Genomic DNA, 14,563 nt, shown 5'->3' on the forward strand with positions numbered 1-14,563 from the left:
CGGTGCTGGAGAATAGTACTTTGCTGCTATCCTAACCTGACCCTGCAGAAAAGACGCAGGTGCCCCATTTCATCACTGTGTAGTTCTTCTACTTTGCTCCTTAGAGCAGCTCCTTTGTTTTTCAGCCTGTTTCATGGGTGGCAGGAGGCAGTTTCTGAAGATTTAAAAATCTGTTTCCAGGCTCTTCACTTTCCCCTCATCCTCTTTCTTGGGTACTTTGCTATAGCTCCTTGTGCTTATAGAACTGCTACTGCAGGTCTACTGCCTCCTTTGGGGGATTTTCATCTTGGTGCTGTGTTTCAATTAGTTAATTGCTACTTCAAATGTATTTTTACTGTTTTTTAAAGCAAAATTAAAAGCAGGAAGCACTACACATGCCCTCCATTCAGTCTCTCCTGGTGCAGATAAGAAAGGGAAGCCTAGGCTGCCTAGGTGCCCCAGCAGCAGAGCAGCTGCGAGTGCTCTGCATGCCCAGGGAGATGACTGGGCAGACATTTTCGTTAATCCTCAAAGAGACAGAGGATTTTTAATTTTTAATTGAAGCAGTGAAAGCAAACCACCCTGACACGCAGAGTGCTGCGCCTGATATTCCCCAATATGGAAACAATTGGCGTGACCCAATTCCTGCTCTTTCATGCACTATTTATATCCTTATCTGTTTCGCAGAGCGAGGGGGAATCACATTAAATGGAAAGTGCCACCAAAGCGGGTGAAGCTCTGCCCTGAGGGGACCACAACAAGGGTTCCCATCAGGGGGGACATTTTCACCCACACTTTCATCCAAGCAGATGCAAACAGAGCGTGTTCTGACCTGCCCGAGCTCTTCGTTCAGGTCTGAGGTGTTCACCAACGCTCCCTCTTTTATTTCTTCGTCGTACATCTCCTTGTCCCAAGAGATGAAGAAGGAGCCCAAGAACTTCTGCATCTCTACTGTAACATACATGGAGACTGGGATAATAAAATTGAAGAGAACCATAAATGACAGGAAGTCCGTGAACATCCGCAAGACCTACAAAGGAAAGAGAAGATGTAGTCTGTGTCCATCAGGAGTAACTCAGGGCCAGTTTACAGCAACACCTCGGGGATTTTAGACAGCTCTTCTTCTAAGGTTAAACAGAAAAAAAACAACCCAAAAATGAACACAGCTAAGATACAGGGCTAAATCCCATTTTCCTTTGACAAAAAATAAAAGAAAGCTCCATAGTGACCAAAACAATGTTTTATCCAAGCATATTCCTCTTAACAGTATACTGCTGCAGGTCCATCCCGATCCCAAGTAACTGGAAACAAGGAGCAGGTGTCTTGAGACTAGTCAAGTTATGGCAAGGGTACAACTGATTCAGTGACATCCCTGTAAGTCCTGCTCAATAACCCATCAAATAACAGATCTCTACACACTTGCACTCTCTCTTTCAGGCTTGACTGCCCACGTCTCGGCAAGTTTAAGAAACTGGTTGATGTGGCCTCAATTTAAGTTTACCTATTCAAAGCTGAAAGATAGCTCCAGTTCAGATAAGGACCCAGGTTAAATCAGCTGCACTTCTATATTATATAGTATTTATTTATGCCTTGCCCTGCTCCACACAAATATCACTGTGCACAAGCACGAAAGAGGCAGGAAAGAAACACAGACAGCAGGAGAGACAGAAGGAAACGACAGCACTTTCTGCGGGCAAACAGGACTCACAGGGCTGGCAGCAGGCACCACAATTAAATAAAACAGTCAGAATAGGTAAAGCTGGAGGAGGTGCTGAAATACAAATCCACTTACCTTGAATGTCTCTCTCTCTTTTTTAGTCTTTTCATTGTACCAAGGTTCATCATTAAATGGATTACTCTGCCAGACGTATTTCAGAGTCGTGCACACAGTGGCCTTGCTCAATAGGATGCACAAATACACTATCAAGAAAGCGTTGATAGATCTGAAAAACAGGTTTCTTTTTTCAATTCTTGCAGCTATTTTTACACAGAAAACTGTGTAAATAAGCAGCAACAAGACTTCCTTACTTTTAAGAAAGGAAATACAGAACAAGTGCTTTTGACACTGCTGATATTCAGGGTCAGGTTCATATATTTTAACATCTCTTAATTTTGTTTTTAAATTAAAAAAATACTAAATTATGCTGCTTCTTGCAAGACATGCTTTATCAAATACTCAGATTTTCCTATGCAATCAGAGAGCATCTGAAACAAAAGGCAGTAGATTAGGGGATTATGTCTGTACAAGTCATCCATTAAAAACAAAAACAAACCCAACAACCCTTACTGATTTTTTCTGGAATATAAATACTCACTTTTCCACTGCAGACCGTTTCTGAGATTTCCCTTGGTAGTTCAGAGCCATTTTCGTCTCCATTCCAGTATAGACTGCAACTCCTGCAGGGTATCAAAGCAGGGCTCATAAGGGATTTGCAGCCCCAGAGGGACCCAGCTGGCACTTGACCATAAGGGGCATCGGTGTTTACATCAAACTCAAATCCCAGCTGAAGGAAGAGGCATTACCCAAGGACTGTTCAACTACAGAAACCTCTGAGGCTGCCAAGTAATGCAACTGCATGTATCCCAGAGGACTGAGCAGGAGCCTATGGATCATATACAGTCAGAAAAACCATCAGTCTTCCATAACGGCCGTCGCCCTAAATCATCAGTGTCTGGAACTCTGCTCCTAGCACATTTCCAGCAAAGGATTTGGGAACAACTCCTTGCTCATTGTATCTCAGGCAAAAAGAAAAGCTTTCTCTGGTGTATAAATACAACCTGCACAGCCTGGCAGCACTGTAGACACAACCACTGTCTCCTAATTTCACCCTGTCCACTTTGCAATGAGCTTGCATGCCAAACACAGCTGTACAGCCCAGGCAGTCAGGCTGTAGAGAAGTATTTTCCCTCTCCAAATTTAGGAACGAACATCTACATTTTTCATCATTTATCAAAACTATTTAAATGAATAAGTAATAAAAACTGTTCACCATAAATCTTCTTGGTATTTTTGAGGGTAGCACCTTTCAGCAACAGGTTTTCAGGACCCAAAGACCTAAACACAAAAGAAATTATAACATTACATTACTCAAACTGCTTTATAATTTAGACTCAGAGACAGATTATAAAGCTAAACAGATGCTCTTTAGATTTGAGTACATGATTTGTATGTAAAATTGGGCCTTGCTTGAGGGTTTTTTTTTCTCTTTATATACTTATATTTCCATTTCATCTTACACAGACTATCCCTGATGCTCAAAGTCCCACATTTATTGGGGGATTATCAGTAAGGCTTTTGAGGAATAAGTGCAAAATGTTCAGATCTCGTATGTTCCAGTACTTAGATGAAAATCCGATTTTAAAAGCATCAAAGCACAGTCAATCAATGGCACCATCAAAGCTGGTGGTCCCATTTATGTTTTTATTTCTCTCCCAAATCCCCAATGACACTCTGTTGACTCCCATCCACGACCCTCTCTTGCTTCCAGGGTATGAGTAGATCCATCACAGCACAATAGACATCCAGCATGCCCCAGTGACAGCTGACTTTTTTTTGATGGCTTATGAACATTGTTTGCTCATTTTTTCCCTGAAACCCTACGATTGATGTTTAAGTTTTTGCTTTCCTTTGAAAGAAAATATTTTGTGATTGTCTGGTAAATTTTCCATCAGCAGGGCAGGACATTACCAGGTGGTCCTGCACTGCTTCCCCAAGAGGGGCTCAAACAAGTAACAGGATGGCAGAAGGGAGGTCTCCTTTTATAATGAAATCTTTGGAATGGTTAAAGAAAAAAAACATTCCCAAATGATGGCAGCACAAGTTCAGATCCTTGAAATTTTATGTAGATGCCCAACCCCTCTGAAGAGGGCCAGCAGATGGCTGTAAGACCAACCTGGCTACAGGCTCCTGGTTACTTCTGTAGATGATAATTCTTCCAACAAATCTGTAATAAAAATATGAGAAACTTCTATTACAAACATCTTATAGATACTACAAACATACTAAGAAAAATCACTGACAGGAGATGGAAGCAAACACAGAAATGAGTGCATTTGAGAGTTTAACATTTCAGAGGGGTGGCTGCGCTCAAGACAAGGAGAAAACCACACACCCCCAGGGCCAGGGGTGTCCCTGCATAGGATTTGACCACAAAGACCCCTTACTCCTGGAAGTCATTTGGCCCAATGTATTTCACCTGGGAGGTAGAGTGGCTAAGATAATCACATGGACCATTACCACAGCTGAGCTGACAAAAAGAAAGCTCATTACACCACGGCAAGTGTTGCACAACAGAGGTTTTCCTGCAAAGACACTCAGTCTTGAAGAAGTGTGGTGTTGACTTTGCCGTCCTCATATGGAAGAAGCCTAGAAGCTTATCACTGCCTTCAGAAACCTTTTGATCTCAAACTAAAAGAAGATGGCCTTTGCTTTGCTGAACTGTAACTTAGCAGATCTCCCGAATGACGGTGCTGAGGTGTCTGCAGGACATCAGGCAGGATGGACAGAGAGGGATGCAGGAGGGGCAGGGAGGGATGCAGGAGGGGCAGACTCACTTGTAGAGGTCAGGCTGTGGCTGTTCACACTCGATGGTGGCAGTGAGGGTGTCAATGGCTTCATCTGTACAGAGCACGGTGGTATCCCGCACTGCGTAGTGAGTCTGGGCAGAGGAGAACAGGCAGTGTCACCACAAGCCCCCAGCAACAACCCCATCCCCAAGTTTTACACTCTGTTACTTAAAATGTCACCATGCACAGGCTTGTTAGCACCAGCAGTTCACCCAACCCCTCACCATGCTCCTACAAAGCAGCTGAAGCATCTCTCAGTGAAAGAATGAAGTCACTAAAGCTTAAGAAAAACCATAGTGGCAAGGAGCTGCTGAATATCTCCCAGTAAGACATCTACCAAAAGCAGAACATCTTTGTTGTTCCCTAGGAACCTGTCCTGGTTGAGGTGGGGGGAGGATGCAGGTGACCCCTGAAGAAGGGGCTCCCAGGGACCACCTGCCCTGGCTCCTGATGGTAACTAGACACCAGCTCCAGCACCCAGGGATCAGGCAGAGCACAGGCAGACTCCAAGCTATTTTTAGCAGCTGCTGCTGCAAAGGTTCATCTCTCATAATTAACTGGAAAGCCCACAAAGGATCTGCTTGCTGCCTTTCAGGCTCTATTTATAGGAGCTACTCAGAGCTCCAAGTCACGGCGGGCTGCACGGCACGCTGCCTCCATCCATCTTCATAAACAAATTCATTAAAAAGCTTCCTCCACTCCTTACGTTTGCGTCCCCCTCCTTGTGCATCCCAGGGAGCACCATTACATTACACACATTGTAGTCATGGCATCATAAATAGCCACCTTCATGCCGTTTTGGTAACCTGCCTGGCTGTTCGTATCAAAAGCAGACACACAAACACACACACACCCCCAGTATAAATCACAGCTTTTGTGAAACACAACTCGAAGCTGTTCCTGCAGTGTCCAGTACCAAATCCAGCCCTTGTGTGGGGTTTTGCATCTGCTGCTCCCAAAACCACAGACACTGTGCAATTACTGAGTGATACTTCAAAGCTGTCTCCTAATCAATTCCACAATCTTTACATCCTCTAGTGTATTTAGAAAACACTTGTTCTTTTAGCTAACGTATGACCAAAGATTTGAGCTTCAAAGACAGAGCCCTGACAAAATCTCTTTTATGGTTCTGTTCCAGTTTCACTCAATCAGGCACCTTTCCCATATTTCAACCTGACATGCCCCAAATACCAGAAAAATCTCCACCAGGATGACAGCAGATATCCATGCAGACGAGGTTTGGTGATTACCCAAGTGTCCTTCCCTCACCCTCCTTTTGCAGCAAACCCTGGTTCCTAATGTTAGACCTATTTCCCCAAAGAGAACTGGCTTTTCTATTCCTCTTTCCCTTCCAACTCATCTTCATCTCATCATGAAACAGGAGACAGCTCCCAGTCACCTACAGGAATTTGCAAACCAAGAAAAACACAGCACAGTGCTTGATATAGAAACTCAGCATCACACTTACAGACTCACAAGTTACTAAGACCCAAGACTCTGCAAAAGTAATGTGAACTCATGCATATAATACACCTGACAAAAATAAGCAGCAGCCTTTTTAATATGGTTATCTATTTTTAGCCTCAAGCCACTTCAAAGCTCCAACTCCTCTTCACTAGTGGAACCAGTACAGTGCACCAGCACTGCATCAGCTCCTACACAAGTTATCCAGAACCAATTAATAGCCAACAATAGAGATGAGCCACAAACCCCAGATAACACTTATCAGATCCACAGTGGTATTCCCAATGACTTCAGAGTGTGCCAGAATGAATTATGTAATTTTAAAGTATCTTCCAGTCTTACTACTGCAGCTGCTAGTATCTGTATAAAAAATTATCAAACCCAAGTGCAAACATTTGGTTGCACTTGGGTTTGATAATTTTTTATACAGTTTTCTACTGTTGCTTCTTTCCCTAGATTAGAGAGTAAGAAAGAAAATAAACTGAAGAGATTCATCCTGAGGAAGACTAGTATTAAATTTCACTTCTTGCTTCAGGGAAAGGGAGAAAATCCCAGAAGCGACGCTTTTCTCACACTGGTGAAAAATTCCCCAAATGAATCTGGACACACTGCCTGAAAAAGTCCCCAGTTTCACTGGAAATGCTTGGTTAAGTAACAGGCACGTTGGCAGGTACTGGAAAGGGAGCTGAAGAGCTGCAGGCACTGCTTTACTGATGCACCAGACCTCGCAATGTGCAGCTGGAGCAGGGAAGCACTAACATGTTCCTGTGGTGGGCAGTAAGGCAGTGAAGCTGTATTGATAAATATCAATACAGTTCAGGGCAGCGCCAGCAGAAATGGCTCTTGGAGACAAAACACAGCACAAACAATCCCTGAGGGCTTCAGTGCTGACACACTGGAAGCAGACAAGAGGGAGGAGCTGTTAAATGCAGCCATGCAGCCACAGGGATGGGTTCCACGGGAGCACTCTCCAGTTAAGTGCACCCTTCTGTCATGGAAGCAGTGGCACCTCCAGGTACCAAAGGACCACCTCCCACACACTGCCCCATCCATTCCTGTCACCTTGAAATTGGACTCGCCATCAAGACTCGCTGTAGTGACATAACAGGTCCCATCAATGCTGCTGGAGGCCAAAAATATCAAGTCACAGGGGAAAGTCTCATCTGCTTTCACTTCTACTATGTCACCAACCTAGAAGATGGAAAATATTTACATGAAAAGTCCTCTCAGTTGTTATGAGATGGTTATGATTTAGCTTCTCTCAAACCCTAGAAGAAATCACCTTGGCTAAGAAGGTAAATTGGGGTTCAAGAGGTGTTGGGTCCTTAAGCATCACCCCACAAACCCTACAGGGTGATCCAGCCCATCACCAAATCAGAGCATCCACATGGCACAGTTACTGTTTATTTCTCTGCTAAATCTTGATGGAGCAAGAAACTGTACTTGTCTGAAGTGTGGCGTGATAAATTAACGTCAAACCTAAGTGTACTTTCCTGGTGTCCTTGGGAGAGTTGGAAATAGAAGAGGACTGCCTGTCCTGGAGAAGTGCAAAACGCTGACAGATCTGTCACTTGTCAGCCCCAGTTCAGCTTTTGTGAGACAGCTTTTCAAAAGCAATCAAAGGCAGCTTCACTCTTTAAGCAGGAACAGCTCTCGAAGCATCTCATCTGAAAGTGAGCAGGCTGGGGCAGCTCGAACCCAGTACATCCCTCCTCCCCTGCCCATGTCTCCTTACCACACAGATCTTTGTGTTCCCATCAGCTTCAGCAATAACCATGTGCGAGTTAACAGTTACCTTGATTTTTTCACTCTCTTTCCGCACTTGCTTTGCATTTTCAACAACGAAGACATTGCTCTTGTTCACTTCGTTGTCAGCTCTGTGCCTCAGCCAGTCCTCGTACCCCTAGGCACACAGACACAGGCAACAAAGCTCAAAATGAAGCAAGCAAACTAATGAAAAAGGATGAGTGTGGCTGTAGAGGGACAGATTAAAACAATGAATATATCAAGCGGTCCTCAGACCTCCTTCATGCCTGACAAAACATCAACCAGAGTAGCTCAGACTGAATCAATTTATTTTAAAAACTTCATATGCATATTTGACAGATTCAGAACAGATTAAAATAACACACAAAAATAATCTATATGCGGGGCATGCAATGAGCAGCCAAACTACTGAAACACACTTCTATTATTCTCAGCATTAGCAAGAACAGGCTGATAATATGAATAATACACTTAGCAGCCCGCAACTCTTTCCTATGGTAACGCAGGATGAGACTCTTCCTCTTCAGTCTTTACTGGAAGAATAAAACATTGAGATTTGAAGCAGATAGATTTTATTCTAGCGCTCTCTTTCCGGCCACTGTAGGAGAAACTTCTTTTATTATTCAAATCGGGAAATTTTAAATGGCACATGTGCATATGATGGGAGGAAAAAGGCCTTTTAACACTGCAAGATGAGGGAGGATTACACGTGTTCAGGGCTAGCTGAGTGGTTGAACAGAACCTGTCCTTTCCACCTACCAACACGGGAGCAGAGCGTGGGCTATACTTGGAGCACATGTCTGCAAAGACCCACAGAGCATTTCTAAAAAGGGAAAAAACATTCAAGTAACACCAGAACTACAGCAGTAAGCTTTACTGACCCTCAGGGCCTGCTTACAACAGCACATGCAGAGATGCGTTACACTGCCAAAACAAGAGACACCAATAACCACACTCAAAATGCAGTCTCTCTTGAGAAGCACCAGTGCACGTGTCTCACCCTCTAAGAAGGGTTCACCTAACCTACCAGTCCAAGTTGGTGACTTCTGAGTATATTTAAATACATGTTCATCATTTTCTCTACATGTCCCAAAGAGCATCTTCTCCCCACACTGACATCTGTACCTGTTTGATAGCTGTGACAGTGATGACAAAGAAGAGCGGGAGGCCACTGGTCACTGGGCTGGTTGGGGTGTCCACTATAACCTGCAGAGAAAAAAACATGTACTGCTGACAGGTAGCAGAAGAAACCAAAACCCTGGTAACGGGGGGAAAAGGGGCTCATCCCACTGGAGGCAAGTCAGAGCCCAGCAGAGGAGGAAGGGAAGAAAGGGCCTTGTCCCTGGAAGTGTTCAAGCCAGGTTGGATGGGGCCCTGAGCAAACTGATCTACTGAGTGGCATTCCATGGCAGGTAGGTTGGAATTATATGATCTTTAAGATCCCTTCCAACCCAAACCATTCCATGACTCATTCTACAATTCCAAGGGGCACATGAGAAGGACCAGCACAGGCCTCCCCAGGAGTGTCCTTCTCCATCACAAGGAGACTCCAATACTTGCTCCTGAAGATCATGGGATGGCCTCCAGTGGGAAAAATCCTACCAGAAGCAGCTTAAAGCCTAAACTTGACCTTGCTCTAGCAGGAAACAAAAGCTTGAGTGAATAGGCTGCTGGAGATGGGCTAAATGCAACTGTTCAAAGGGTGAATGTCAGCAAGACCACTCCCACCACAGGGTGTGCTGGAGAGGACCATGGCAGAGGATGAGGATGGGGCAGAGGCAGCAGCAATGAATGAAGTGACAACCACCCTCATTTTCCTCACTGAGCCACAGAAAGGTCCCTTCTCCAGTTTGGCAGTGGAGACAGGGCACAGCTGAACCTTAAATCACTTCTGGTTATGAAAGGGAGGACAGTACAAGTCATCTTGAACCACTGACAATTGAAGGTTAAAAATAACACACATCAGCCCAAATTACCTATTAGATATACTGCGGAATAGAACATGAATATTTAAGTAAAACAGAAATCCATGCTATGTCTTTCAGCTCTCAAATTGGGATTTCAGAGCACAATTTAAGCACCACGACTACACAGGGGCCTTAGGGCACATAGGTGGATCCTTCCTGAGCTCACTCAGGTGCTTGAGCCAGCCCTGTGGCAAAGAACAAGCCCCATCACCATTAAATAAACCTTCAGGCTGTGGGAAACCACTGTTTCTTCTGACTGCATCCAGACTTGGCCTAAAGGGTAAGAACAGCAGAACAGGACAAGCTGCACCCTTGCCCCACCTTCCAAACCAGGGTACAATAAATTGGCCCTTTTTCCTGCTGTCCTCAGAGAGAACGGGAGCACAAGAGGCAGATGATGAGCTCTGTGGTGAAAGGGATGGGGAAATTCAGCAGAAAGGCTTTGTGTCCCCACAAAGGGACTTTGTCTCTTGTTTGTGCTTCCCTGACACACTCAAAAACAGCAGCATCTGTATATTTATTGTTTCAGATTGCCCATAAAATGCCATGTTAAAGACAGGACTCCTCTTACTGGCTACATGGACATTTTTGACCATGAAGTGCTGCACGCTGCAATATTACCCTGCACTACTGAACCCAAAGAGAAAAGTCAGAGGATACTGAAGTGGAAGAGATACAACATAAGAAGCACCTGTATAAGTGGTGTATGAGTTAAGTAGCAGGAGGGTGAACTAAGATAAACACCACAAATATTTCCAGGAACACAAAGCCCTGGCTCACTCAAATGGGTGTAAAATGTCTCCAAGCAGAAAGTCTGGTAGAAACCAGACTTTGGAGGAACAACCTCGAGCGAGGATAGTGCCAAGTGTCACACAGACACACTGCACACAGCACACGTGATGGCCTCTCACTGGGGTGACATCATTGAAGTTTAGGCCAGTCAGACAAAACTTATCTTGCAAAAACTGGACAGGTCTTGGGAATCCAAGAGGAGCTTTGGCTGAGAAGGGCAAAGCAGAGGACCTCCTGTTGCCCAGCAGAAGAGTTTTCTGCACTGGACAAGATGCAGTTGCATGTATTTATGTAAACAAACAATACGATTTCTGTCAACACAAATATCAGATGAATTCCCTGAAATAAGCAATTTATGTATTTGGAGATTGCACACCCTACACATCCCACGGCTGGATACTGCTCTTCCGCTCAGTGGCTGGTGGAAGGCTGAGGAACACATCAACAATGAGCCAGAACATCAAAGGCAGACTGCTCTGAAGCTATTTTTGAACTGGTTTAGGACTTCAACAGTTTAATTTGGATCCACTTAAAAGTGACAAAATCCTCCTGTTACTTAATAGATTCTTCCTAGGTGATTCCTTAGGAGATTGAGAATCACACTGTAGAAGTCATCTCTAAAAGGGACACTTTTCATTCCTGGTACCTCCTAAATTAGTTTACTGCCACCAGCTTGGTCTGTCTACAAACACACTTGGACTTCAGTCACTCCAGACCAATCCCTTCCACTGGGAGTTTCCTTCCAGATTCCTGTGAGTGTTGCAATAGATGAAACAAAGAAACAACTATTTGTATCTGTAACCCTGCTTGTCTGTAACAGGTGTTCCACCCCAATGTACCTATTTTGTCTTAGGGAGACAAAAGAGCTTGAGTCACAATGTAATGTTTTAATAAAGGGTTTCACAACAGGTAGAGTAGATGCACCAGGGAATACCCCAAGTGCTGTGATGCTTCACTCCTCATGCAGCAATCATGTAAGACAATTCCATTCATTTGAAGAAACTTAAAGATAAGCACAAACATTTAAGCAATGGCATTTTTCAAGGTACAACCCTTGGTATTTTAAATGAATGGAGTGGCCCTGGCTGCTTTTTAAGGCAAGTGACATCTCCAGAAGCACCCAGGGGCAGGTGGTTACTCTATACAGCATCCAGTGGATCAGTGCTGTCAGGTTGGGTTTTGCTTGGTTGGGTTTGTTATTTTTTTAATAGACCATGAGGGCTGCTTCCTTATTTTAGAGGTGCTCACAGAACACAGTGAAGGAGGAACAATCAGGCTCTTCTCTCACCTGCACACACCTGTGTCTAAAACGGGCAAGCAGCTAGACTGCAACCCGCTCTGTAAGTATAATCAGGAATATTCCACGTTCTTCGTGGCCAGAGGGTCAATAGATAAAATGTAATACCGCGTCACTAAGTGGCCAGCTACACAAAAAGGACATCCCGACTCCAGGGCATCGCTTCAGTTCAAGGCAAATTACAAATTGGGTCTGACAAAATGGAGCAACGCCAGCGAAATGAAGAGATGGAGGCAAGCCAGCTGACGCCGGAGTAAATTGGCCTTTCATGTCACACTGCCAGGAAGAGCCACACACAGCTGTTATCTTGGGATCCCCCGTTTCTGCAGCAACCACCGAAATGACTATAAATCATAACTCTTTACTGTAAGGATAAAGATTTTAGGCACTCATCTTTCAAATAAGCAGCCTAGGAGAGAGTGATACCCCAGTCCTGAATCACCGAAACCCTGGAGAAGCCACCTAACAGAAGGATCTCTGCAGTAGCCACACAATGCCACTTCATTTGCTGGGGTACAGCTCTGATGCCTATTTTCAGCCCTAGAGCTGGCTGTCTGCTGAGACTCAGGCCTGAGGATTTAAAAGGTGAGTAAATGCACTGTGGTGATTCTCTCAAACTCCCTTTGCCCCAATGCATTTTGACAGCTTGCTTTTCTTGGATGACAGAACAGATAAAATGAGTATTCAGGCTTTCCCAGGATTTGCCCCTCAACTCAAGCTACAAAGCAGAGCAGGAAAAGTTCATTCATGTAAAAAATTTGCTGTTTTGTCCATGCATAGCAGCTTCCTGAAACTTCATGTTACTGAATCTCATCCTACGCATTTTCTAAATTCTACTAAGTACAACCTATCTCTCCTGTTTGCCCTGAAACTCATAACTGAGATATACAAATATCATGTGACTTCAGAAAATAGAGTTATGCAACAAAAGTAGTAACTGTGACAAAAAAATAGATTCTGTAGCATCGAGTGTATTTTCACTGGTTGATTGATCTTAACAGCTAGAGTTAAGACGGTTCATCAATGTTCCAGCAGTCATTCAAACCTCATCTCAGATAGGCCTAGATATTTTAATTATTATTATATACTGGATGGTGTGGTAGAATTATAACACAGCTTCCAACTAAAAATAAACAAAACCACTTATAAGCACAGAGTCAGTTTTGAAGCTCAATTCTTGTTCAAGCTGTGCTTACCATCTGTACCAAAATAAAACCCACTCTCAGCAGCAAAGCTCTTACCTGCACGAGGAAGATGATCAGGAAATAGAAGTTGGCAATTCTTCTAAACTGTTCAAAAAGGTTCTTCGGGAGGAAGTTCCAGAGGGTGTACTGTGGGGAGAGAGGGGGATTCACAAACGAACCAAGGTATGTGACTGAGAGGGACTAGAGCTACAAAATGTAAAGTATTTGCACAAAAGAAGAAAGGAGTTCTCCCTTTAACATGCCAAGGAGAACCACAGCAAGGCAGCTGAGCAGCTCCAGGCAGAGGTCCAGGTCCCAGATCTAAAACCAGGAGCACGATGGACCTGGATGCTGACATGCCACTGAGCTCCTGCTTCAGATTCCAGCTCCAGTTCTCTCTGCTGGAGCAGAGTAGGAATAATTGGAAATGCCTCACAGTTGTGTGGGCATTTGTGTTTCTTTGCTTTAAAGTAGACAGCTATTTCCCTTTTGTCAAAATAACCCAAACCACACATTTGGAAAATGGTAAAGGTAAAATAAAATAAAAACAACAGGATCTACTTCAGCAGACAACTTCTAGAAAGGCATTTGTAGACATACGATTTCATTAAGAAATAATGCACAGTGGAGATTTTTTTCCAAATTCCCCAAACCATCTTAGAGATGCTTTTCTGTTAAAAAAAACCAAACAAAAAGCCAACCAACGAAACAAACAAAAACAAACAAAAAGCCAACCAACGAAACAAACAAAAACAAACAAAAAGCCAACCAACGAAACAAACAAAAACAAACAAAAAGCCAACGAAACAAACAAAACCAAACAAAAAGCATACGAAACAAACAAAAAGCCATGCTGCCCATACAAATCTGGTATTAGGTCCTGCTTTATTATAATTTTAAGAAGGCTGCTGAATCATTTGCTTTAGAAAACATGGAATTTAGGACGAACATGTAAAATAATGGGTCTAATATCTATCTTTCCATCTGCCTGGAATAAAAAAGAATAAGCAGCCAAGTCTCAAGGCCAATATCTACTTAATTATAAAAGAGACTGGTCAGGTAAGACCACCCATGCCTAGCAAATATAAATGGAAAAAAAAGAGCAAGGACACAACATTCAACAATAAATCAAGGAAGAACTAAAATTAGTGCTCAAACAAACCATTTGTCAGAGAGGGAACTGGAACAGGGGAAGGTGTCCTCGCTGAAGGACCCCCTCTTGAGTGCCAGGGAAACGTCAATGGGAATGCTACACAAATTAAACATGGCTAGACTTAAAACTTTTTCCCCAAAATAAACTCAGACAGCACAGACATATAAAAACAGATAAGAGCCAAGATGTACAAAAAGAGAAAGGAGAGGGAAAACACGCTTTACAGCTCAAGTACAGCAAAACTGAAGCCTGAGTGTATGCTGAGCATCAGGAATCCTAAGCAGTGTGATACGTATCCAGCTGTGTTGACAATATGGAATGCCACTTGTTTGATATTTTACTCGAATTGGCCTCAAATCTTTTGAAATAGCTTCATGAATGTCATGGAAAAAAG

At 43.6% G+C, this 14,563-nt stretch overlaps 1 protein-coding gene across 5 annotated transcripts in view; it reads right to left on the minus strand.

Annotated features, from left to right (window-relative positions):
• ATP11C (ATPase phospholipid transporting 11C) overlaps positions 1 to 14,563 on the minus strand; it is a 55,309-nt gene that overhangs the window by 23,780 nt on the left and 16,966 nt on the right. For all 5 annotated transcript variants that reach the window (XM_017817800.1, XM_017817809.1, XM_017817811.1 and 2 more), the window contains exons 3-12: positions 13,074 to 13,163; positions 8,902 to 8,982; positions 7,805 to 7,912; positions 7,072 to 7,200; positions 4,534 to 4,637; positions 3,873 to 3,923; positions 2,970 to 3,034; positions 2,295 to 2,376; positions 1,772 to 1,922; positions 812 to 1,009 (exon numbers count right to left, since the gene is read on the minus strand). In XM_017817800.1, coding sequence (XP_017673289.1) covers positions 812 to 1,009; positions 1,772 to 1,922; positions 2,295 to 2,376; positions 2,970 to 3,034; positions 3,873 to 3,923; positions 4,534 to 4,637; positions 7,072 to 7,200; positions 7,805 to 7,912; positions 8,902 to 8,982; positions 13,074 to 13,163 — 1,059 coding nt within the window. The remainder of the gene's footprint in view (positions 1 to 811; positions 1,010 to 1,771; positions 1,923 to 2,294; positions 2,377 to 2,969; positions 3,035 to 3,872; positions 3,924 to 4,533; positions 4,638 to 7,071; positions 7,201 to 7,804; positions 7,913 to 8,901; positions 8,983 to 13,073; positions 13,164 to 14,563) is intronic.

Source organism: Lepidothrix coronata, unplaced genomic scaffold (assembly GCF_001604755.1).
Source record: "Lepidothrix coronata isolate B3197 unplaced genomic scaffold, Lepidothrix_coronata-1.0 Scaffold2, whole genome shotgun sequence".
NCBI lineage: Eukaryota > Metazoa > Chordata > Aves > Passeriformes > Pipridae > Lepidothrix > Lepidothrix coronata.